We start from the raw sequence: 27,393 nt of genomic DNA, 5'->3' as shown, positions 1-27,393 counted from the left end.
ATCATTATAGGCACATACTACCAGAATACAAGTACCATGAAAGTTAGCTTTTAGCAGCAGCAACAGAGTACATTACAAGCATTGTTGTCTTCGTCTATCCCATAACCTTGTCATTACCAACACTGCAGAGAGAAAAAAGACACTACGCGATCTTAACTACTACACTTAATCTCACCCCTTCCACCAGGTTCTTTCTACCGAAAACGAAACCTTTCTTATCCTGATATGAAGAGTCACAGACCGGGACTGTTAAATGCTTTTCTTTCCACAAACGCTGCCTGGCCTGCTCTGTTCCTGCTCTTAATATGATATTAACTTATTATGTAAATCATTCAAACCGTATATAATAATCTGTTCGAAAATTAGAACAGTACTGTGCTGGCAAGGCATTTCACGACAATACAATATTTATACTGTACTTCCCGCCGGGCTGCTTGACGCATAGTTTAAATGGAGGGTATCAACCAATCAAATACTGCAATGAAAGCAGTATTGTCTTTTCGCTATTTTCAACCAATAACATGCTGAAAAAAAGCTACAACCAATCAGATACCCTCTTCATTATTTAGTAAAGCTTATCACTTTTCCTCACCAGTCAGTTAACACTTGAAGCCACAGCAATCGGATTTGCGTTATATTAGCTAATCATAGATTGCGTTCATTATAGTTTTACTGTCTACCAATGATTCGTTGTGTGTAATGTTCTCTCGTGCTCCTTGTAGCCAATCGGGTATAGTGTTCCAATGCGATTTGCCCGGTGGAAGTAGGCGGGGTAATTGGCAGTAGTGTGAAGCTGAAGAACGGCCTTTTCATCTACCGAGTCTCCGGGTAGTTTGCGATGTCTCAGTCATGAAGGTTTGCGATGGAAGACGACGTTATAATTAGAACTCAACTCTTTCATAACCGAGTTCGTGAGTGTATTGTAAGTGTTTTTTTTAATTGATTGCTTTTCGTTTAGTTTTTGATCAAGATGAAAGAAAATTGCATGAATACAATTAATGTTCGAAAGGAACTTCAGCATGAGCATGGTATTGTTGATAGTTTATGTTCACAGAGACGTGAGGAAATTTGTGATTTTGATAACTGAAAACCCACGCGTGGCTTCACACGTGTTAAAAGTATACTTGGGTTTGATGACATTCTCATGTTTTCACATTTTGAGAGTTGACTGAAGCCAAGATCTTATATTGTTACTGATTCTACAGGGTGTGTTTTCTTTCAACGTTGATTTATTCATTGGTTGTACCCTTGTGTTAACAATTTGCTCTTATCTTCAGTGCTATGGACGCTTAATTTGAGAATTTAAAGAGATATAAATTTTGTCATGTTGCATTCTATATTTTAGTTGACTATATTCATAGATGGTGTTGGTTAAGCACAAGCTGCAAATTAATCAGAATCACAAAGAGAAAATCTGCAGATGCTAAAAATCCGAACAACGCACACAGAACGCTGGAGGAACTCAGCAGACCAGGCAGCATCTGTGGGGGAAAAGAAAGTACAGTTGATGTTTAGGGTCGACACCCGAAATCAGAATGACATAGCATGGTGGGAATCTTTACCACTCTGTTTGCATCACTCTTTTTCCACATCTGAGCTGTTTATTGCAGTGTTAAAATGTTTTTATTCTTCATCCTGCCTTTTTTTCCCCCTTTATACTGAATCTTTCATCACCTGCAAATCCCATTTTAACTTGGAGTGCTGAAACCCAAGGATCTCCAGTATATCCAAGTAATAGTGAAGGATCTTGGCCTGAAACATTAACTGTTTCATAAATGCTGCCTGACCTCTTTCTGACATTTTTGAATAGTGGTAGAGAAATTGAGTCAACAATTTGGATCAGTTTTCTTTCTCCATACTGCTTGACCTGCTGAGTATTTACAGCATTTTGTGTTTTTAACTTTCCAATGAATCCCTTCTCCAAATCTGTCACAGGTGAAGATAAAGAGTATGGTTTCTTAGACATAGTCATTATCAGTTAGAGCAGGAAAAACCCTTGAAGATGTACTAATTAAATTAGGAAAGGTAAGAATAAAACTCAAATAAGGTGGTAGTAACATAATTTCTCTTCTGTGGACCAGGGGGGGGGGGGGGCGGGAACCCCAAACAAGTGAGTACAAATGGGCATTGTGTTGTAATTGCAGTGATGCAAACTGAGACTTTGGTTATGTCTGTCAACACAGTGATTTGATGGAGATCTGAAATGCCTATAAATTGAATAGAATTGATTTAAACTGCACTGTTTAAGGATCTAGGATGAGGGAATATTTTGGAGAGTTAAATGTAAAAATATAACAGAGTAGGGAATGGTGTTCCTCCATTCCGTGAGCATTAAAACCACACTAGTAAATGCTGCTCACAAACAAGAGAAAATCTGCAGATAAAAAGATGATTTTTATTCCCAGTCCTGCTGAAGGGTTTCGGTCTGAAACATTGACTGTTTACTCTTTTTTCCATAGATGCTGCCTAGCCTGCTGAGTTCCTCCAGCATTTTGTGTGTGTGTTGCTTTAATAACTACTGTTTGTATTTATATTTCACATTTTTAATTGGGAAAATTGGCTTAAGTAAAGGGACTCAGGAGCAGGGAGGGAATTGGATTTTGAACAGTTCTGAAAAATGGATAAATACCAGAATAGATTGGCTTGGCTGAGTGATTTTTGCCCCACTGTCTATTGCACAGACATTACAAAATGAACTTGGTGCTGTAGGTGGATAGAATTTGAAAAGGGAATGTGTCTGAGAAGCCTTTTTTTTTTACTAAGTTCAGGAAAGGGGAAGTTTTCATAAGAGTTTTGGATGCCAGTGTATGGAAATAAGCAGTTCATCATTGGGAGCCCCCAAACTAAAGACAGTGATTAAAAGGAGTACAAGAAATCCATTAGCTTCTAATACTTGATAGAACGGGAGAAGTCAAAGGTGGTAGTTAGATATGAGGAGAAATATGTAGGCACCCTTACTATCTGGAGTGATCCCAGAATAATAGAAAGCTTGTGTTTTAGTTTTGCATTTTAATGTGAAAATGTTTCTTGCACTACATAGCTAGCTATAAAAAGTGCAATGAGTTATCTGTTTTTGAGAGAAATAGAAAATATTGTATTTTTTAAAAATATGGCCATGAGGTAAGTGAGCCATTGGTATTGGCACATCTACAATTCATCATTATGAATGTGATGTATGTAATATGTTTATATTATGTTTATATCCCTTGAGTGAGTTATACTTTCTTTAAGAATGCTTCTAAACTGATGTGATGTTAGGCCCTAGTAAATTGCCCAGTTTAAGTTTTGTGCTGATTTGTTTTCCGATTCAATTTTGGCATGGGCGTTTGCATTTTTGCGGCATTCTTTGGGGAAGTTGTGCAGTTTCCACACTGCATGCATTAGAATTATGGACAATTGTCATCTCTTTCACTACCTGTTTCCTCCATCCCCACCCAAACAAAATAACTCCTGGTATTTAAATGAACAAACTTTGGTTCTGTGTTAGTGGATCAGTGGGTAAATATCACGTATAGATTTGGGGAGTAATTGATGTTGAAAATATGGCTAAATTGGCCACTTTCTCCTCAGTTAAGTCATTTAATGATCTCATTACACACTGTAAAAATGTGGGTTTTGATTGAGGTAGAGTAAAACTAATCTTGACTTCATTAAAGGTTGAAAATCGGAAGGAAAAACTGAGCACATTAGGCTGTGAAGAAAGCAACAATTAATGTTTCATGTCAGTCAGTTGAACAGAATGGCCACTTAGCTTGGATGGCAGAGAACTGTTGAGATGCCAGGATATAACTCATCTTTTGCTTTGGAATGAGATAGCCAGCCCATAGATAAATATGAATCAATCTTAAGGTGTGGTAAAGTTTTACTTAAGGAGCACAAATGATGAAATAATTGAACCATAACTTGCATAGAGACCTTTGTGCAGTCATTTGTCAAATGTTTCTCTTGCAAAGTGGAGTCATAAAGTGTACCTTTAACCTGCCCTTACTGTCCAGTGTTAAGTACTGGAATTATCTGATTTGTTAAGCAATATACACTATTAATGATGAACATAGCAGTTATCATGGTGATTACAAATTGCCTTCAGTCTGATTTTGCAATAGTACTAAAATAATATTCTGTTGCAAGTTGATCAAAAGCTTGTAACACTCCATAATACAGTGTACTTTAGATTTTCAAAATCCATTAAGGATCCAAAGATGGGATACTCATTATCGTATCCTTGAACTCTTTGCCCTCTTTGTTGGTGAGGAGCAAAATAAGTAAGAATTCCTGTTGATCTCTGAAGTCACTGTCCACTGCAGGCTGATTATGAAAGTCTGATTTTACTTTTCTTGAGCACTGTTGTGGGAGGAAATGACCAGGTCGATGGAGAAAATCAATTCAAGGGATGTATCCAAATCTTTCTCTTCATTACAAATGGTCTTTTTTTAATGACAGCCTTCTCTAAGTTTTCTAAACGTCAGGCGCTTGCCATTGTTCAGTCCTTTCTTCCTTGCCAAAGGTTCAGGATAACTAAACTGCTTGCACCTCTGAGCCAATATCCTCTCTTCACATAAGCTTCCTGCTTCTGCCTCTCTGTTTGCTCCTCTCTCTGCTTGTTTGCTGTTGAACTCCTAGTCCAAGCAAAATTAACTTAGAAACACTTGGAAGGTTGGTGTAGGAGTATAGATAAATGTGTTGACACTGTTTCATCCTTCAGAGAAGATGTGTCTTCCTAAAAAGATCATTGTGGGGTGATAACCATGACAAGCTGTGGTTTACCAAGAAGTTATGGACTCTCAGATCTGCAAAGGACTCCTGATGAAGGGTCTGGGCCCGAAACGTCGACAGTGCTTCTCCCTATAGATGCTGCCTGGCCTGCTGCGTTCCACTAGCATTTTGTGTGTGTTGCTTGAATTTCCAGCATCTGCAGATTTCCTCCTGCTTCCATGCTTCTTGGTGTTCCTTCTGGATCTCTCGGAATGCGTGCCAAACCCTTTGGATCAGTGACGCTGTTGGAGTCCAAGCTTGCTGTTGCATAAATAACCTGTTTAAAAAGTGTCTGCAAATGATGTGTTTGCACCATCATTCCCTGTTCTGGGATATTGGATCTTTTACTTAGCTAAGAATTCCAATTAACTGTGTGAGTGTAGATGTGATATACTGTTCCTTTTTAAAAAGTATTCAACCCCCCCCCCCCGGGAATTTTTCATGTTTTATTGTTTTACAACATTGAAGCACAGTAGATTTAATTTGGCTTTTTTGACTCTGATCGACAGAAAAAGGCTTTCAAAAAAGGCTATCTACAAAGTGATCTAAATTAATTACAAATATAACACAGAAAATAATTGATTGTATAAATATTCACCCCCCCCCCCTTTAATATCACACACTAGATCATCACTGGTGCAGCCAATTGGGTTTAGAAGTCACATAATTAGTAAAACAGAGATCATCGTGTGCAGTCAAGGTGTTTCAATTGATTGTAGTAAAAATACATGTGTAACTGGAAGATCCAACTGCTAGTGGGTGACTGCAAGAAGGGTATTAATGAGGGAGGCCACCAAGAGATCTATGACAACTCTGGAGTAACGTTACAAGCTTCAGTGGCTGAGATGGGAGAGACTGCACATACAACAACTGTTGCCCAGGTGCTTCACCAGTCGCAGCTTTAAGGGAGAGTGGCAAAGAGAAAGCCACTGTTGGGGGGTGGGGGGGGGGAACTCACATGAAATCTTGGAGTTTGCCAGAAGTCATGTGGGAGACTCTGAAGTCAGCTGGAAGAAGGTTCTATGGTTCGATGAAATCAATATTGAGCTTTTTGGCCATCAGACTAAACACTGCACATCATCAAAAACACACCATCCCTACCGTGAAGCACGGTGGTGGCTGCATCATGCTGTGGGGATGCTTCACTGCAGCAGGTTCTGGAAGGCTTGTGAAGGTAGAGGGTAAAATGAATGCAGCAAAATACAGGAAATCCCCAAGTTATGAACGTCCAACATACAAACAACTTATGAATGGAGGAAGGAGAATGCCGTCCGCCATTTTAATTCTGATCACGACGCTGTCCGCCATTTTAAGTTGTTGTCGTTGACACTGTGTTGAGTATGTAACTTTGTATTTGGCTTAAATTTTTCTTAGCAAGATTCACCCTGACCCCCCCTCCCCTTTTTTTCCACTTGTCCCATTTAACCTATCTAGTGCGGGTGGACTTTAGGACCCGGCGGAGCTCGGGACCCGCCGCCCACGGCTGCTGCTGAATCCGCAGTGTTTCTGTTCCGTTTACGGAAAACGGTCATGATTGAAAATAAAGTGGAAATAATAAAGCAATCGGAAAGAGGCTTTATTCTTTTTCATTGGAAGAGCGTTAAGCTACAGTCGGTCAACGATCGGAACAATTTTAAAGGATAAAGTGAGAGTAGTGGAGCATGTGAAAGGCCCTGCCCTGATGAAAGCTACAATTATTACTAAGCATGCACCGATTTAATTATTGAAATACATATGTTTCTTAAGTGTTTTATATGCATAGAAAGGTAAAATATATACTAAGACAAACATTTGACTAACTGACGCTAAATAATACTGGATGTACTTGTTCCGACTTGCGTACAAATCTGACTTAAAGACAGACTCAGGAATGGAACTCGTTCGTAACCCGGGGACAACCTGTACAGTAGTGGTCGCCAACCTGTCGATCACAATCAACTGTTTCGATCTTTGAGACTTTCCCAGTAGATCCCGAAAAAAAAGAAAAATAAATACACAAATACTGTTGAGAGATTGTTTCCGGGTTGCGGGGTTTTAGTTCCGTTCTTTCGGCCCAGTGTGCATGCGTGTAGCTCCCCCGCCACGCAGTACACAGTGTACTTCAGTGGTCCCCAACCACCAGGCCGCGAGGAAACGATAGGAGTCAGCTGCACCTTTCCTCATTCCCTGTCACACCCACTGTACCTATGCGAGGTCATCAGTCGCCTAAATACAGTGACACCCTCGTGCCAGGGATCACTGGTTGGCCTTGGGCAGCTGGTGAGAAGTGCCATTGCTACCGGCCTGGAGCACGGACAGATGGGTGCCACCTCTAAACCTGTTTAACACACCGAACGTTCGTGGAGAATCTGGTGCTAAAATATTCGCAGACGACCTAATTCGGGCTCAGCGTTTCGTAAGTAGCAGAGCAGCTACCTTGCTGCGATCTACTGAAACAAACTTTTGTCGGCCGATAGATCCTACAGGGGAGGTGGGCACGTGCCCTGTCGCTCTCCTCGCTTGGTTGGTCGCTCTCTCCGGACTGTGACCGCCGCGGCCCCAGCACGGGGACCTCCGACCCTGACCGTGTCCTCTCACCTGATCCACGACCAGCCGCACCTGGCCAAGGTGTCTGGTGGCGGGCGGGAGGCTGGAGCTCGGACCCGGAGGCTGTCTAATGAGGCAATGAAGCTCTCAAAACTGTTTCGGTACCCTGAGTCCAAGCACCCAGCACTTAAAGACAAACGCATTGAGTTTTTTCAGGGGAAAAAACGTGAGCAAGCGGGACAGAAGCTAAGTGCCGAGAGCCACAAAAACTAAATTGTGGAAGACTGGACATAAGGAACCTGCTTCGAGTATTGCTGTATTCCTGTCGTGTTTAACACCCCACCCCCTGTCGGCCGGTCTGCAAGAATGTTGTCAATATTAAACCAGTCTGCGGTGCAAAAAAGGGTGGGTACCCCTGGTGTTTATACATTATTTCTACTTCTGGGTTGCGGGGTTTTACTTCCGGTCTTTTCTGCCCCGCAGTAGTGCATGCATGTGACTAATTGATCTGGGGTCGATCTTGCCTTTTACTAAGGCCGAGGTAGGGGATATTGGGCTTAAAAAGGTTGGTGACCACTACTGCACAGGGAAATCCTGGAGGAAAACCTGATACAGTCTGCAAGAGAACTGTGACTTGGGAGAAGATTTGTTTTCCAGTGAGACAATGACCCCAAGCATAAAGCCAAAGCTACACAGGAATGGTTTAAAAACAACAAAGTTAATGTCCTGGAGTGGCCAAGTCAGAGTCCAGACCTCAATCCAACTGAGAATTTGTGGCTGGACTTGAAAAGGGCTGTTCCCTCACGATCCCCATACAATCTGACAGAGCTTGAGCAGTTTTGTAAGAAGAATGGGGAAAAATTGCAGTGTCCAGATGTGTGAAGCTGATAGAGACCTATCCACACAGACTCAAGGCTGTAATTGCTGCCAAAGGTACATCTACTGAATTGAATTGAAGGGGGTGAGTAATTATTTTGTTTTTAATAATTGTAATAAATTTACACCAATTTGTAGAAATTTGTTTTCACTTTGACACGATAACCTACCACCCGGTCAATCTTTGGGATGTGAGAAGAAAGTAATCTAAGAGAAACCCTCGTGGTCTGAGAGCATACAAATTCTATGTGCAGCCCTGGACATCAGGATCAAACCTGGATTGCTTGAGCTACAAGGCAGTAGCACTACCTGCTATACCACTCACCATATCTAGTAAGACCACTTTCTGGGGCACCAAAGTGATGCTTCGATTTTCCACTGCCTATTCTGTTTTGACCTAGGAGACTGAAATTTGAAACTGCTGCAGACTATTGCTAACTTGGACATGACGTGACTTGCCTTTTTTGAATTTGCTTCTGACAGTGCAGGTGTTTGTTGTCTTGTATTCAATAATTCAACTTGCTGGAATTGTCCAGTTTTCTCTCGTTCCGTTCTTAAACCATGTTGAGATGCTTCTGGAAATTTTGACTAATTATGATGAAAACCTAAACTAGATTGTTTGAAAACATTGCACTGGAATTTGGTTGGTTTGGTTTAATGTAAACTGGACTCTGTTTGGAAACCATTCCAGTTGTAAATGAACATTTGGTAGGGGTGGATACAGTTGTTATAAATTATGTGTAACTTATTCAAGCTGTCAGAATCCCAAGAGGTAATAAATTGCATGCTGCTTATAGATCTAAGCTGGAGAACCTGAGCTGTCATTTAATCTTGTCAACTAAAGGGTTTCTCAGGGCATGAGTTTCTGTTTACTTGCACTGTTTATTTCTTTTTACTATGTTCCTGAAGTTGACCAGAATGTCACAAAAAAACTCTGTTTGCAAAAATTGTGTTGGTGCAAATAGTTCCTCACTCTTGTGCCTGTATAATGAATGCACTGTGTTAGCTGCAATCCTGTCCTCAAAGCTAATTGTGCCTAATTGCCAGTCTAAACTTTTCCAACAGAGCAGCACTAATAGGAATGCTTTTCGAAACTTTAAATGCTACTTTATAATTTTAGTAAAATTTGCGAGGTGACCTGTCATTATAATTAGGCACCAGTTTTATACAGCTCTTTAACGTTCAGTTTGTTAGTTTAAAGTTTGATTATCTATGGTTGGTGGAGTATTCACTGCTTAAAGTCCAATTGTATTTATGAAGCTGGATCAGTAACCATTCTCAAATATCAAGGTGTGTATGCTTTTTAAAATGTTCTCCAAAGAATAGAATAGAAGAATGCTCAAGACAATGAGATTGCACTGCTACTTCAGTCTGTACAAAATAGATATTTAAAATACATACAGTGCAGCTTAATTTTCAAAAATCCCCATATTTACAAAGTCATCAGTGTCTTTGATAGACCTTAATACTCAAAAGCCATTGGTAAGCCGGGGTGTGGCATTATCCAGCTGCACAACAGCCCTCGGGAAGAAGCTGTTTTTCAATCTTACTGTCTTGGCTAAGATGTTTCTGTATCTCCGACCATATGGCAGGAGATTGAACAGACGGTGTCTGGGATGGGATGGGTGTTTAATGATGTTACGAGCGCGCCATAGGAATTGAGAGTTGTAGATTATCTCCAGCTCCCAATGATGTGTTCAGATTGGGTTAAATCACCCATTAGAGTACTTTGTGATCTGTCTTGCTGCATCTGGAGTAGCACACTTTCATTCCATATGTCAGTTTGCTCTTCGCACATCAATAAAAGTTGACTAGCAATTTTTGGGACAGATTAACTCTCCTTAAGCAAAACAGGTAGTATAGTCACTGTTGTGACTTCCCTACTATCGAGGTTGTGTTGATGGACCAAGAGAGCTCCTTGGTGATGATCATCCCCAAAAACTTGAAACTAGAGACTTGAAAGTGCAACCTAACTGTGCTGGTTAATGTCATTTATTTTTTAACATTTGGTGATATGCAAATGAGGTTTTAGTGAAAACCAGTATAATTTTCAGCACAGATTTTGCTCAAAGTGAAAACCTTTTAATATAGTGAATCTAAGCAAAAGAAACGAACAAAATTTCAAACAATAGGGACAACCTACCGGGGAAAGCTGCAGCAATCAGATCTGTGGCTCAGAAGACAAGGGGGAAGAAGAGGGGTATGGTAGTGATAGCAGATTCAATAAAACCACAAGGCATAGGAGCAGAATTAGGCCATTTGGCCCATCGAGTCTGCTCCACTAGTCAATCATCTTTTTTGTTCCCCCCCCCAGCCCCACTCCTGGCCTTCTCCCTGTAACTGTTGATGCTGTGACCAATCAGAACTTGTCAATCTCTGCTTTAAATACAACCAACAACCTGGCCTCCACAGCTGCCTGTGGTAACAAATTCCACAAATTCATCCACCCGCTCGCTTCTCCGTGTCTCTATTTTAAATGGACACCCCTCCATCCTGAGGCTGTACCCTCTCGTCCTAGACTCCCCCACCATGGGAAACATCCTTTCCACATCTATTCTGTCTAGGCCTTTCAACATTTGAAAGGTTTCAATGAGATCTCCCCTCATCCTTCTAAATTCCACCAAATACAGGCCCAGAGCCATCAAACGTTCCTCGTATGATAACCCTTTTATTCCTGGAATCATCCTTGTGAACCTCCTCTGAACCATCTCCAATGCCAGCACATCTTTTCTTCAATGAGCCCAAAACTGTTCACAGTACTCAAGGTGAGATTTCACCAGTGCCTTATAAAGCCTCAGCATCGCATCCCTGCTCTTGTATTCTGGACCTCTTGAAATGAATGCTAACATTGCAGTTGCCTTCCTCACCACCGACTCAACCTACAAGTTAAACTTTGCATCTCAGATTTTTGGATTTTCTCCCCCTTTGAAAATTGTCTGCATATTTATTTCTATTACCAAAGTGCATGACCATGCATTTTCCAACATTATATTTCATTTGCCACTTTCTTGCCTATCCTCCTAATCTAAGCCCTTCTGCAGCCTACCTGTTTCCTCAACACTATCTGCCCCTCCACCAATCTTCATATCATCTGCAAACTTAGCAACAAAGCCATCTATTCCATCATCTAAATCATTTACATTCAGCATAAAAAGAAATGGTCCCAACACTGATCCCTGTAGTAAACTTCTTTGTCAAAGGCCTTCTGAAAGTCCAAATATACAACATCCACTACATCCCCTTTATCCTACTTGTAACCTCCTCGAATAATGCCAACAGGTTTGTCAGGCAAGATTTTCCCTTAAGGAAACCATGCTGACTTTGTCCTATCTTGTCCTGTTTCACCAAGAACTCCATAACCTCATCCTTAACAATTGACTCCAACATCTTCCCAACCACTGAGGTCAGGCTAACTGGTCTATAGTTTCATTTCTGCTGCCTCCCTCCTTTCTTAGAGTGACATTTGCAATTTTCCAGTCATCTGGCACCATGCCAGAGTCCAGTGATTTTTGAAAGATCATTACTAATGCCTCCACAATCTCTTTCAGAACCCTAGGGTGTAGTTCCTCTGGCCCGGGTGACTTAGGTCTTTCAGCTTTTTAAGCACCTTCTCCCTTATAATAGTAAACACACTCACTTCTCTTCCCTCACACCCTTCAACATCTAGCACACTGCTAGTGTCTTCCACAGTGAAGACTGATGTAAAATATTCATTTAGTTCATCTGCCATCTCCTTGGGTCCCATTATTATTTCCCCAGCCTCATTTTCTAGTGGTCCTGTATCCATTCTCATCTCTTTTGTATATTTGAAAAAGCTTTTTCTATCCACCTTGATATTGTTTGCTAGCTTGCTTTCAGATTTAATGTTTTCCCTCCTAATAATTCTTCTAGGTTTTCAAAAGCTTACCAATCCTCTATCTTCCTGCTAATTTTTCCTTTACCTTAAGCTCCCTAATTCCCTCCGGTTCATTACATAACACCCAGTCCAGTATAGCTGATCCCCTAGTCAGCTCAATGACAAACTGCTCTAAAAAGCAATCTCGTAGGCATTCAACAAATTCACTCTCTCGAGCTCCATTACCAACTTGATTTTCCTAATCTATCTGCATGTACCTTGTTACCCCTTTTGATTCTGCCTCCCTCACACACTGATACTCACTCTGCTGGCTGCAATTTTGTTGTATCAGTTGCCTGCCCTTCCTGACAGTCTGTCTGCACACTATCTTAGCTTTTTTACTATCCATCCTATCCTGAGTCCTTTACACCAGTTCCCATCACCCTGACAAATTAGTTTAAACCCTCCCCAAAAGCTCTAACAAACCTGCCCGCAAGAATATTGGCCCCCTCCTCGGGTTCAGGTGAACCTCTTCCCTTTTGTACAGATCATTACTCCCTCAGAAGAGATTCCAATGAATCAAGAATCTGAAGTCCTGCCCTTGCAGCAGCTTCTCAGCAATGCAATTATCTGCCAAATCATTCTATTTTTATCTTCACTGGAGCGTGGCACAGGTAGCAATCCAGAAATTACTATCCTGGAAGTCCTACTTCTCAGCTTTCTGCATAGCTCTCTAAATTCTCTCCGCAACCTTCTTGCTTTTCCTTTCTATATCATTGGTACCAATATATACCAAAACATCCCTGACCCTGGCACCTGGGAGGCAACACACCATCCAGGTGTCCCATTCATGTCCACAGAATCTCCTGTCTGTTCCTCTCACTATTGAATCCCTATCACTACCGCTCTTCTCTTCCCTCTCTTTCCCTTCTTCACCACAGACCCATGCTCAGTGCCAGTAACCTGCTCTCCATGGCATTCCCCTGGGATGTCATCCCCCCACTACAGTATCCAAAACGGTATACTTATTATTGAGAGGAATGGCGATAGGGGTACTCTGCGCTAACTGCCTTTTCACCGTCCCATTCCTTCTCTTGACAGTCACCCAGCTACCCACCTCCTGCAACTTTGGGGTGACTACTTCCCTGTAAGTCTGATCGATTATCTCCTCACTTTCCCGTACAAGCTGAAGGTCATCCAGCTGCTGCTCCACATCCCTAACACGGTCTTCAAGGAGCTGCAGCTGGATGACCTTCACACAGATGTTGTTCCCTGGGAGACTCCAACATGAAGAACACACAATGGCCATTTAAACTGCACTAAGTACCCCTGACACAGTAAGAAAAATGGGAAACCTAACAGAAATTTGCCCTGACAGCTTACCCAGAGCCGATGCCTCTTTCGAGCCGAAGCCGCCTTTGAGCCGAAGCCTGACACCCCCCACACTCACTCCCGACAATGGCCACTCCGCGTGTCCCTTCCGTACTTTTATTTACTCCTCTCTGCACTCCTCCAGCTGCCAATTGGGCTGCCGGAATGACACCGAACACCCTCAAAGCTCTCCTTTTAAATTGCTAGGGGAACAGATTGGTGATTCTGTGGATTTGAAAGAGACTCCCAAATGGTATGTTGCCTCCCAGGTGCCAGGGTCAGGGACATCTCAGATTGGGTCCACAGTATTCTAAAGGGGGAGGGAGTGCAGCCAGAAATTCATGTTTCAATGTTTGGATATGCTGTACATGTGACAAAAAGCTTATTAATTTTTTATCTTCGACCAGTGAGTCTTGCATAGTGATGGGCAAATTATTGGAGAGGATTCTTAGAGACAGGAGTTATAACCATTTAGAGAAGCATGGTCTGATTAGGGATAGTCAGTATGGCTTTGTGAGGGGCAGGTCATGCCTTACGAGCCCAATTGAATTCTTTTGAGACAGTGACAAAACACATTGATTAAGTCAGAGGATTGACATGGTATATATGGATTTTAGTAAGACGTTTGATAAGGTTCATCATGGTAGGCTCATCCAGAAAGTGAGGAGGCATGGGGTCCATGGGAACCTGGCTGTGTGGATACAGAATTGGCTTGGCCACAGAAGTCAGAGGGTGGTTGTAGATGGAGCATATTCTGCCTGGAGGTGCATGACTACTGATGTTCAGTTCAATTAATTTTATTTTCCATGAGGAACTTTGTGCAGTGGTAAGGACAACACCACAGAACTTAAGATACACAACACCACACTGCATATAATTAAACACAATATAGAATACTCACAATAGATAAGTACTAAAAATTAATGCATGTGATTTAAGATACAAATACACATAACTGTCAAATGTGCTATGTATAGTATAGATTCAAAACTGGGTGTTGAGGAGGGGAAGGGAGGAAGACACAAAACTGGATAAGGCTCTCCTGGTGCTGATGGGCAGGGACCTGTAGCGGTGTCCAGATGGCATGAGAGTGTAGTGTGTGTGAAGTGTATGTGTAATGTCCTCTACTGTCTGTGGGGCTTCTTTATTGTCCGTCTCTTATGGATGCTGCTGAGTGATTCTTGTTCCTGGCCAATGATTTTACTACTAATCTGTTTTTGGACCCCTGCTCTTTGTGATTTTTATAATTAACTTGGATGAGGATGTGGAAGGGTGGGTTTGCAAATGACATGAAGGTTGGTGGTGTTGTGAATAGCATAGAACTTTGTCGTAGGTTATAAGAGGACATTGATGGGATGCAGAACTGAGCTGAGAAGTGGCAGATGGAGTTCAGCTTGGTAAAGTGTGAAGTGATGCAAGGAGTACGAGGTTAATATCAGGACTCTTAGTAGTGTGGAGGAACAGGGGGATCTTGGGGTCCACATCCATAGATCCCTCAAAATTGCCACACAAGTAACTTATAGAGTTGTTAAGAAGGTGTATGGTGTGTTGGCCTTCATTAGTTCGGGGATTGAGTTCAAGAGCTGCAAGGTAATGTTGTAGCTCTATGAAACACTGGCGAGACCACACTTGGAAAACTGGGTTTAGTTCTGGTTGACTCGTTGTAGGAAGAATGTGGAAGCTTTAGAGAGGGTGCAGAGATTTACCAGAATGCTGCCTTGATTAGAGAGCATGTCTATTAGAGGGCTTTTCTATTCAGAGTGAAGGAGGATAAGAAGTGACTTGATAAAGGTGTATAAGATAAGAAGCATGGATAGAGTGGACAACCAAAGACTTTTTCCCAGGGTAGAAATGGCTAATACCAGACGGCACAGTTTTAAGGTGATTAGAGGGAAGTATAGGGGGTGATGTCAGGTGGGTTTTTTAAAACAGAGAGAGTGGTAAGTACGTGGAATGCACTACCAGGGATGATGGTAGAGGCAAATACATAGAGGGCATTTAAGAAACTCTTTGGTTGGCACATGGATGAAAGAAAAATGGAGGGCTATGTGGGAGGGAAGAATTAGATTGAGCTTGGAGAACATTAGGAGGTCAGCATAACACAGTGGGCTGAAAGGCCTGTACTGTGCTGTTCTATGTTCTAGAAGTATTAGATTGTGTTAGCTGTGGTTCACTTCAGTTTAGAAAAGATAGATCTTGTGCAATCTCTCTTTCAGCATTTTGCATTCCCTTTTGACCAGGATGATTCAAGCTATGTGTGGTAATCTACATTGCCCATTGTTAGCTAAAGCAGCAGGTTTCTCGCATCGCAGATGCTGCCTGATCTGCTGACTATCCCTAGCATTATATATAGCCTAAAATAAAAATGTAAAAGTGGAACAAAGTAGGTAAGAGTTAGTTATTAGTCTTTGCAGCTTTAGCGTAACCAGTATATTAGCTGTCCATATCGCCATCAGGAATTGTTTACTCAAATAGTTTATTCAAACTGTTTATCCTAAATAGTTGAAATTAGCATCTGTTAGCTTAAATGTTCTTGGACACTGTTCTTGAGCCACTAGTGGACCCATACAATCTTCCTTCAAGTATCAACTAAATAAACACAATGTTGTGGAGAAGTTTTAAAGACTGTTAATCCCAAAGCTTTGACTTTAATCAAGTGTGAGTATCCCATCTTGCTTTCCAGTTCCTGTTATTGATTTTTGTTTTCCCATTCTTGTTAAAATCAACCCCTGGGGTGCTCTAAGCCCAATACCAATTCCTTCATGGTTTCCTGGCTGAGATCAGTAGGCAGAATAAACAACTAATCTGACAAATCCCCTAGCTATAAGACCTGGCTCTGCTCTAATTTTTATTTTATACATTGGGAAAGCCTTTGTTCTTAGATCTTGCTTGCTTTGATGCTCCCCCGATAATGTAACATCAGTCAGAGAGGGGGGAAAATGACCAGTCTTGTATCCCTTCATTGTATTGTGTTTATACTGTACAAGAGTAAAGCCATTCAAATGGAACATATAGCACTGGTTAAAATTAATTTGAATTCAGAGCTACCACATTAAGAAATGTACATTTTGAGCACAGTCAGAGTAAAGATAGATTAATGACAATCCATCAGTTAAACTATCAAGATGAGGCTGTTAAGTCTGAATAATTAAACCTGGTTTGACTGGATGGATAAACGGGTTGGAGACAAGTCATGAACAAAGGCAGGATATCCTCGGAACAATAATGTTCACTTTAGACTGGCAGGTGCTGATCATGTACTGTGTATCTCCGCCCCTCTGACATTGAAACCTCTTGTAATGTTTTCTTCTGATTCTCAATTAGTCAAAAGTCATCAAAAACAGAGAAACAAGCCATATGTTGAAATCTGAAGTAAAAACAAAGTGCTCTGACTTCTGAGTGTTTCCTGCATTTTTGTTTGTTATTTCTAGATCACCAAACTAAAGATGGGAACATTTTCAAAAAAAATCTATATGATTCTTAGAAGATCCAATATGTTGGCTTCCTTTTTCTAAGGAACATTTTCATGAAAGGAAGATTTTTGAATATTTAACTGTTTTTCTTAAATATCAGGGTGACCCTGTGAGTTTTCTGTGAAGTTACAGCTAATTGTTTTTCAATGTCAAATCTTTCCTCCCCTCCCAAAGCATCTACCATGACCGTTACAAATGCTGCTTTCCTCCTCTCCAGACTATTTTGAGTTAAAGGCAATACATTGACCTTTCCATTGTGGATTCTGTTTCAGGTTAGCTGCCAGGTTTCCTGCTACTTGGAGCATGTAATTGATGGGATTATATTTACAATTACTGAAAAATTCATAATTAAACAGCTGCACTGAGGGCAAAATAACAGAAACAAATGCAAGTCAAAGTTCAAAGTAAACTTATCAAAGTACATATATGTCACCATATACAATCCTGAGATTCATTTTCTTGCAGGCATACTCAATAAATCCAAAAGCGAATAATAACCGTAACAGAATCAGTGAAAGATCACACTAACTTGGGTGTTCAACCCGAGTGCAAAAGATAACAAACTGCAAATACAAACAGAAATAAATAAGCAATAAATATCAAGAACATGAGATGAAGAGTCCTTGAATGTGAGTCCATAGGTTGTGGGAACATTTCAATGATGGGGTAAGTGAAGTTATCCTGTTTGGTTCAAGAACCTGATGGTTGAAGGTGGTGGTGTGGGTCCTGAGGCTCCTTTACCTTCCTCCTGATGGCAGCAGTAAGAAGAGAGTATGGCCTGGGTGGTGGGAGTCCCTGATAATGGATGCTGCTTTCCTGTGACAGCTTTTCATGTAGATGTGCTCAATGATGAGGAGGGCTTTACCTGTGATGGACTGGGGCATATCCACTACCTTTTGTAGGATTTTCCGTTCAATGGCATTGGTGTTTCCGTACCAGGCTGTGATGCAGCCAGTCAATATACGCTCCACCACACATCGGTAGAGGTTTATCAAAGTTTTAGATGTCATGCGGAATCTTTGCAACCTCCTAAGGAAGTAGAGGCACTGCTGAGCTTTCTTTGTAATTGCACTTGTGTGCTGGGCCCAGGACAGGGTCCTCTGAAATGATACCACTGAGGAATTTAAAGTTGCTGACCCTCTCCATCTTTGATACCACAATGAGGACTGGCTCATGGACCTCTGGTTTCCTCCTCCTGAAGTCAATAATCAGTTCCTTGGTCTTGCTGACACTGAGTGAGAGGTCGTTGTTATGGCACCACTCAGCCAGATTTTCAACCTCACAACTATATGCTGATCCCATCACCACCTTTGATTCAGCCTGCGGCAGTGGGTGTCATCAGCAAACTTGAATATGGCTTTGGAGCTGGCATAAGTTTAAAGCGAGTAAAGCAGGGGTCTAAGCTCACAGCCCTGTGGTGCACCCCTTCTGATGAAGATTATGGAGGAGACGTTGTTGCCAATCTGAACTGACGGGTCTGCAAGTGATTAAGTTAAAGATTCAATTGCACTAGTAAATATTGAGGCCAAGGTCTTGGAACTTATTGATTAGTTTTGAGGGGATGATGGTATTGAATGCAGAGCTGTAGTCAATGAAGATGTATGTCTACTGCATCCTGATGTATGCATCTTTACTGTCCAGATGTTCCAGGGTTGAGTGATGAGCCAATGAGATGGTGTCTTTTGTGGCCTTTTGCTCCAGTAGGCAAATTGGAGCGGATCCAAGTCACTTCTCGGGCAGGAGCTGATAGGTTTCATCACCAACCTCTCAAAGCACTTAATCACTGTAGATGTTAGTGCTACTGGACGATAGTCATTAAGGCAGATTACCATATTCTTCTTAGGCACTGGGATAATTGAATCCTGCTTGAAGGTGGTGGGTACCTCAGACTGCCGAAGTGAGAGGTTAAAGATCTCAGTGAACACTCCAGCCAGTTGATCAGTGTCTGGGCTAATGCTTTTCATGGGTTTAACTAGTAGTGGGTTCACTACTGGTTTACAGATTTGGAACTTTTAATAGAATCCACTGCTGCACATTTGGAGCTTAAGGTTACAGTAAAATGTGCTTCAACAACTGACAAGGGAAAGACTGTTCTTGGCTGAAGGGGCAAGATTTTTCCTCAAAGGAATTGTTTTTCTGGTGACTATGTTGAACAGGATGTAGCAACACAAGGATGTATCCTTTAGATCTGTGGCATGTCTATCCAGTGTGTGAAAATGTTCACTTGCCTTCCAACCGGAAAGACAGCAGCTGTTTTGCTTTTTTCTGGTCTCAGCTCTGGGACATTTTTTTTAAACAGTACTTGTAAATTTATAGGCTTTGAGGAGGAATTTCAGTTTGTTTAATTCCTTTTGTGACTTCAGGGCCTATCAAAGTGCTACAGAGCCAATTAATTACATGGCTGTCCTATTTAGGCATTACCTTGGGGTCGAGAATGATTTGCTTCTATTTCAGTTTTGTGGATCCAGTGTAGGAAATACAGTTGGGCTAGGGGTTGTCTGGGGCAGGTGGTCAGGTGGTTTGAGAGGTAGTAGACTCCTGGAGTTTAAGCAAAGCTGTTACATGCCCTTGAAACAGGTTTTGTTTTGCGGGACAAAGGCACAGCTCTCTCAACAGGAGATTCCCTGCCCTTCAAATCATGTGTTGGAGTCTTTTGCCCACTCAAATACCTTAAAGATTGGAACTCCTTAAAGAAATGATTTGTAAAGAAAGAGAACTTGCATGTTAGTAGTTACTTCCATTGATTCGTGACCCTGCTTTTGTGCCAAGTAACTACTTCTGAAAAGTGTTTCCTTTGGGGGGGGGGGGTGCTCAAAGACTTAAAATGTGAAAATTGTTGGCTCAATTTCCAAGGAAATAATGAGAATTTAGAGTAGTATTTTTCTTCCCCACTGTAACTCAGATGGTTAACTTGTTGACCAGAGAACTGTAGGAATTAACCAGTGTTCTTGTACTATTGGAGATCTGTCTGACTGTTTGGATATAGGTTACAAGATCCTGCCTAAGGTCCAATTGGATCTATTCTCTTCAAGGACAGATGATCCACTTGGACGAAACCTGTGATGTTACCTGGCAGAGAAGTCTCTGACCACCTTGTATTTTTGCATACTACATGTTCAGGTTGTACCTGTGAAGGGAAATTCTATTCCTGTTGTTACACAATGTTCCATTCAGTATGACCACATCTGCCAGGCAATGGTCAGTAAGGAACATCCTGTAGGAAAAAGACATGATGGACCCTGTAAAATGCTTTGATGAACAGTCTGTCAGAACCATTTGATAGAATGCCTCCTCACCAGAACTCACCAACAAGTATCAAGATTTTGTTTGGCTGTGAGCAACAGGTCCTCCCTCTTAGATCCTTCCTGTACTCACTCCAAGTGCATGCCCTCAGTGAATGTGGTGATGATGATGGCGTTGTCCATCTGCCAAGAAGGTCTGGAAAAGGATGCAAGGATCTTTGTCAAGTGCAAGTTTATCGTCATTCAACCGTATACATGTATATAGCTCAATGAAATAACGTTGATACAATAATATTAACAGATAAAAAATATACTGTCCATGTACAAGTTAACATAAAGTGTTTATACAACATGTACTGTAGTTAAAGAAACAACAGTATAATGCCACTGGTACTGTCATAAATGATGTGTGTTCAGAAGTCTCACAGCTTGGGAGAAAGAAGTTAAGGTTCATCTCAAGCAGCTGTGTAACGGAGGACTCTGATGTATGGGTTGTTTCCAGGGCCACACACTGTGATGGATCTAAAGTACTGATAGAAGATCATCAGTTCAGTGAAAGACACAGTTTGGTTTGCTCAAAACTTGTTGGTCGCCCAGTACATTGAGATGTCCATAAGGGAATGCTGCATCTCTCAGCACGTACTCTTGCTGACTAGCACAGTCTAGTCTGCAGGAGGATGTGCTGAGGGACGCACAAAAGCTCGGTGCAGCCAATGCAAAGGTTCTGTGGGGAAGAACCACAGTCTAGGGTTCTGCTGACACCAGACACTGAGGGCTGGGTCCTGTGTAACAACCTCTCAAATTTATTGCTGATGGAAGTTTTGGGACTGAAAAATTCCAGTTGATGTAAATATAAAATGTCTAGTAAACAATGGCATGAATATCCTGCATCTGTGAGGAGGGTGGTCTTGTGTTACAGAATAGTATTGAGTTGCTAAGATGGGTGGATAAATATGATCATGGAAAAAAGTGAATTGATGATTTTGGGAAGAAGCAAGACTAGGATGTATACAGTGAAAGGTGGTGCCTGAAGAAACTTTGAAGGTCTTGGTGTAAGAGTTCAAGGGTCACTAAGCACAGGTATAAAGAAAAGGATTATCCCCCTTTTGGTAGGGGGGGGGGGGAAGAGGAAGATCAGGTGAAAAACACAGAATAAAAGAACTATAAGACTGAAAAAAAAATCCATAGTCAAAGTCCATATCCATACCCAAAACACAGAAAGCCTCAGTAACATTATCTGGTACAGTGGCAGGCCATACAATCTTCTCTCTCCAGCAGCAGAGTGATTTCCACCCCCCCACCCCCACCCCAGCAATCAAAAGGCAGGAAGCTAGCACTCTCCTTCTGCTTTAGCCTCGATGTTTCAATCCCCTTGTCGTTTTAATAGGCAAGTGACAAAAGCTCTAATTGGCAAAATGGAGTAGAACATCGATTCACTTCTCCCCCCCCTCCCCCGAAGTTTTCTGAAGGAATTATGGGTCTTCATAATTGCAGATGGACTTGTTGCTGGAAATGGCATATGCACAATAGATCTGCACTTCTCTGGCCCTTGCCCTTGTCAACATGAAGGCTGATGACTGTTAGTAGAGAACAGACAGTCTATCTATACTATTGCACTCTAGTGTTTCAGTATCAGCCTGGAACATTGATCATATTCCAAAGATACTAAAGAACATATGACCAGGTTATACATAATATTAATTCTAAGCTTTTGAAATTGCTTCCTGATGAGTTACTTTCACTTGAATTCTCTTCTCAGATTCACAAGCAACATAAAAGATATTTAAATTGAGGAGTTAATTTGCCTGTGCCAAATTATGACAGTTTTCCTCAATGCATTCCATTGTTTATAAATCTCAGAATTTTGGTCTATAATTGAGTACAGATTCTTGTGGGAAGAAACCTCAAGTGGCTTTCTGTAAAAATCAACTTTTGGAAATGCAATGCTAGGTTAATGGAATTAATTTATTGAATTTGCAAGTGATTTCTTCTCCCAATATGGTGTAACTCATATACATGATAATGAATTCTGATTTGGTAATTAACATTTCAGCAATACTTTGGCTTCATCAGTGAGATCAATGTTCAACTTTCATACTACTTTGGAGAAGTCATTTAGTCAGCTCCTTTGAGAATTTCATGTAATCTCATTTACAATTTCCTGCACAAGATGCTGGTGGAACACAGCAGACCAGGCAGCATCTATAAGGAGAAGCACTGTCAACGTTTCGGGCCGAGACCCTTCGTCAGGACTAACTGAAAGGAAAGATAGTAAGAGATTTGAAAGTAGTGGGGGGGAGGGGAAAATACGAAATGATAGGAGAAGACTGGGGGGGGGTGGGATGAAGCTAAGAGCTGGAAAGATGATTGGCGAAAGTGATACAGAGCTGGAGAAGGGAAAGGATCATGGGACGGGAGGCCTTGGGAGAAAGAAAGGGGGAGGGGGGGAAGCACCAGAGGGAGATGGAGAACAGGCAAACAACTAAATATGTCAGGGATGGGGCAAGAAGGGGAGGAGGGGCATTAAAGGAAGTTAGAGAAGTCAATGTTCATGCCATCAGGTTGGAGGCTACCCAGCTGGTATATAAGGTGTTGTTCCTCCAACCTGAGTTTGGATTCATTTTGACAGTAGAGGAGGCCATGGATACTGTCAAAATGAATCCAAACTCAGGTTGGAGGAACAACACCTTGTATACCGGCTGGGTAGCCTCCAACCTGATGGCATGAACATTGACTTCTCTAACTTCCGTTAATGCCCCTCCTCCCCTTCTTACCCCATCCCTGACATATTTAGTTGTTTGCCTGTTCTCCATCTCTCTCTGGTGCTTCCCCCCTTTCCTTCTTTCTCCCGAGGCCTCCTGTCCCATGATCCTTTCCCTTCTCCAGCTCTGTATCACTTTCGCCAATCACCTTTCCAGCTCTTAGCTTCATCCCACCCCCTATCATTTCCTATCTCCTATCATTTCGTATTTTCCCCTCCCCCCACTACTTTCAAATCTCTTACTATCTTTCCTTTCAGTTAGTCCTGACGAAGGATCTCGGCCCGAAGCATCGACCGTGCTTCTTATAGATGCTGCCTGGCCTGCTGTGTTCAACCAGCATTTTGTATGTGTTGTTTGAATTTCCAGCATCTGCAGATTTCCTCGTGTTTACAATTTCCTGCATTGTTTCCATTGCCTAACACAATTTGTAGAGATGCACAAATTAATTTGTAGATTAAAGCCAGCATGTCATGTGTTAGTTTTAATTCTGCTCAGTAAGAGCTTTACTTCAGCATTGGAATACATGGTCAAATTCTAATGCATTACTTTGGCTTAGTTCAATATTTGTATAAACTATGAGGTGTCTTGCTATACTACATAGCATCATAATCATTCAGTATGTTGGAGAGAAAACTGAACCAATATGTGGTAGTTGAGCACCTTTTGCTCCATCTGCCACAACTGGGAGGATTTCCCAGTGGCCACCCATTTTAATTCTACTTCCCATTCCGACATGTCGGTTTGTGGCTGCCTCTGCAGTCAAGGTGGAACCACCCTCACATTGAAGAAGCAACACATCATATTTCATCTGGGTAGCCTCCAATCTGATGGTACAAACATTGATTTCTCAAACTTCCTGCAATTTCTTCCTCCTCGCCATTCTCTCTTTTTTCATTCCCTATTCTGGCTCCCCACTTACCCCTTCTCTAAACTCATCTGCTCATCTCCTCCCTCTGGTGCCCCTCCTCCTTCCTTTTCTCTCATGTCCTCTCCTTTCAGATTCCTGCTTCATACGTTTACCTCTATCACCTTTCCCCTCCCAGCTTCTTGATCACCTCTTCCCCCACCCACCTTAGCTGATCTCACCATTACTTCCCAACTTGTACTGCTTCTCCTCCTCCCCTGCCCCACCTTTTTATTCAGGCTTCTGCCCTCTTCATTTCCAATACTGATGACGGTTCGGAAAGGAAGGGGACAGATGCTGCCTGACCCGCTGAGTTCCTCTAGTATTTTGTGCAAGTTTGCACTGCCCAGCTTCTCTCCATGTGGTGTTGTGCCCTGAGGGCAGGTCGTAATTTAAACCTCACATGTAGGACTTTTGAGTGGCTTGTTAACAAGGAACAGCTGGGGGTGTTCTCTTTGTCTTTTTTTTTGCGTTTGAACACCTTCTAGGTACCTTTGCCTATTGATTGCTGCTGGATTTTAGCCTTCTGACACAATTACCATTTCCTTCTGCATCCTTGAGCCAAGGAGAAAATTTGCCAAAAGTATTGTCTTTGATCACATTATAGTACATAGAACATTACAATACAGGCGTTTCAGCTCACAATATTGTGCTGACCTTTTAACCTATTCTAAGAGCAATTTAATACTTCCCTCCTAACACAGCCCTCCATTTCCTGGTATGTTAAAGTTCTGAAGCAAATTGTTAGAAGCATGATTTTTAATCTATTCATATACGTATACTGTATTGATTTACATTATTATTATTATTTTATTTTGTGATTTTTTTTTTGTCCACCTTCTACATTATGTATTGCATTGAACTGCTGCTGCTAAGTTAACAAATTTCATGTCACATGCTGGTGATAACCAACCTGATTGTGATTCTGACTGGACTAAGTTTCAATATAGAGAAATAAACATAACAGCTGAAAGAAGAGTACCCAAAGTTTCAGGCCATTACTTTCTTTTTTCCTCAGTGCCTGCGGAAAGCTTTTAGAGTAACTTTTTGCGTTAGAGTGCAAGATCATGAAGTCCTGCTTTATGACAAAGCAATTAGAGAAGCAGTGCTTCAAGGCTAAGTACTTTCTTGTAGTTGGGCGAGCAACCTTTAGTGTTTAATAATTGTTTTCAATAGCCTTGGCAGACGCTGGAGAGTCGATCATTGTTCTGCACTTGTGAAATAAAGGCAGCAGCAAGTATAACACTGGCCTACTTGAAAAATGTTATGTTTTCATCCTCCTACCCTTTCTCTTTCATTTTCTTATTTTTTGTTTTCTCTTTCTCTTTCTCCTTCTTCCCCCCCCCCCCCACCACCCAGAAACACAATTCCATGTTGATTCCAGAACGCTACAACATGCCCAGATGGAGGTGAAGTTGGGCCTCATTGTAACCTATCAGGAGGCTGCATGCTGATAGGTCAGAGAGTGGGATGGCAGGTCATAGGAAGCTTGGCTGCCATATGCCATAATGCAGACACTCCACAAAGTGACCTCCCAGTCAGTGTTCAGTTTCTGCAATGCACAGGTGACTGCTCAGCAAACACTGAATCAGAAGCAGGTTTAATATCACTGGCATATGTCGTGAAATTTGGTGTTTTGCAGCAATATAACTCGGAGTCCTGCCATGTGCAGAAGTTCGCTGATGACACGGCCATAGTGGGGTGTGTCAGGAATGGACAGGAGGAGGAGTATAGGAAACTGATACAGGACTTTGTGATATGGTGCAACTCAAACTACCTGCGTCTCAATATCACCAAGACCAAGGAGATGGTGGTGGACTTTAGGAGATCTAGGCCTCATATGGAGCCAGTGATCATTAATGGAGAATGTGTGGAGCAGGTTAAGACCTACAAGTATCTGGGAGTGCAGTTAGACGAGAAGCTAGACTGGACTGCCAACACAGATGCCTTGTGCAGGAAGGCACAGAGTCGACTGTACTTCCTTAGAAGGTTGGCGTCATTCAATGTCTGTAGTGAGATGCTGAAGATGTTCTATAGGTCAGTTGTGGAGAGCGCCCTCTTCTTTGTGGTGGCGTGTTGGGGAGGAAGCATTAAGAAGAGGGACGCCTCAAGTCTTAATAAGCTGATAAGGAAGGCGGGCTCTGTCGTGGGCAAAGTACTGGAGAGTTTAACATCGGTAGCTGAGCGAAGGGCACTGAGTAGGCTACGGTCAATTATGGAAAACTCTGAACATCCTCTACATAGCACCATCCAGAGACAGAGAAGCAGTTTCAGCGACAGGTTACTATCGATGCAATGCTCCTCAGACAGGATGAAGAGGTCAATACTCCCCAATGCCATTAGGCTTTACAATTCAACCGCCAGGACTTAAGAACTTTTTAAAAGCTATTATTAATGCTTTTTGAGATAGTGATTTAGATGCATATCATATTTTTTACTGAGTTAAGTATTGTATGTAATTAGTTTTGATACAACAAGTGTATGGGACATTGGAAAAAAAAGTTGAATTTCCCCATGGGGATGAATAAAGTATCTATCTATCTATCTATCTATCTATCAGTACATTGTAATAAATAATAAGCTATAAATTACAATAAGAAATATATTATAACTTAAATTAAATAATAATATAAATAGAAAAAACATAGTGAGGTAGTGTTCATGGGTTCAATGTCCATTTAGAAATCGGATGGCAGAGGGGAAGGAGCTGTTCCTGAATCACTGAGTGCGTGCCTTCAGGCTCTTGTACCTCCTCCTTGATGGTAGCAATGAGAGCAGAGCATGAGCTGGATGACAGGATATGCCCTCTGTCCTGTCATTCAGAACAATTAATGATGGATGCTGCCTTTCTTGAGGCATCGCCTTTTGAAGGTGTTCTGGATGCTGGGGAGGCTAGTGCCCATGATGGAGCTGACTGAGTTCACAACTTCCCGCGCCTTTTCCAGTCCTGTGCAGTCCCCCCACCCCATACCAGCCGGTAATACAACCAGTTAGAATGCTCCGCGGTACATCTGTAGAAATTTGCAAGCGTCTTTGGTGACATACCAAGTCTCTTCAAACACCTAATGAAAAATAGCCACTGTCATGCCTTCTTTGTAATTGCATCAATATGTTGAACTCAGAGTAGATCTTCAAAGATGTTGACACCCAGGAACTTGAAACTGCTCACCCTTTCCACAACTGATCCCTGAATGCAGACTGGTGTGTGGTTCCCTTGATTTTCCAATTCCTAAGTCTTATTGCAAAGTTGTTGCACCCGGGATGCAATGTGTGAGATTAGAAGAAGTGCAGGTGAATTATTGCTGCACTCGTAAGGACTGTTTGGGTCCCTACACTGTAAGAAGGGAAGGGACAATTGCTGCATTTTCTGCAGCTGCATGGGAAGAAAGAGCTGTAAGAAGGGGAGTGGTTGGTGCAAACAAAAGTGGACCAGGAAGTCACAAAGGTTGAGTGCCAAATACTGAAAGGAGAGGAGAGGGAAAGGTGTGTCTGGTTGAATCTCATTTATAAATGACGCAGATTGTTGAGAAATGCAGAGACTAGTGATGCCATACCTTTGTTCTGCCCTAGAGGAGAGGTGGTGAGAGCAGAAGCACAGGTTGATGAGATGTGATCAAGGCTTTGTTAAGAATAGTAACGGAGGATTCCATGG

At 41.9% G+C, this 27,393-nt stretch overlaps 1 protein-coding gene across 1 annotated transcript in view; it reads left to right on the top strand.

Moving 5' to 3' along the window:
- Window positions 1-611: 611 nt before the first annotated feature.
- The window catches only part of lmbr1l (limb development membrane protein 1-like), an 83,614-nt gene continuing 56,832 nt past the window's right edge, over window positions 612-27,393 (top strand). The window contains exon 1 of the mRNA XM_073070979.1: window positions 612-922. Coding sequence (XP_072927080.1) covers window positions 863-922 — 60 coding nt within the window. The 5' untranslated portion in view covers window positions 612-862. The remainder of the gene's footprint in view (window positions 923-27,393) is intronic.

This window comes from Hemitrygon akajei, chromosome 18 (genome assembly GCF_048418815.1).
Source record: "Hemitrygon akajei chromosome 18, sHemAka1.3, whole genome shotgun sequence".
NCBI classification, from domain to species: Eukaryota; Metazoa; Chordata; class Chondrichthyes; order Myliobatiformes; family Dasyatidae; genus Hemitrygon; species Hemitrygon akajei.
Note: the sequence above shows the minus strand (reverse complement) of the source record. Positions and strands in the feature narration are given on the sequence as shown.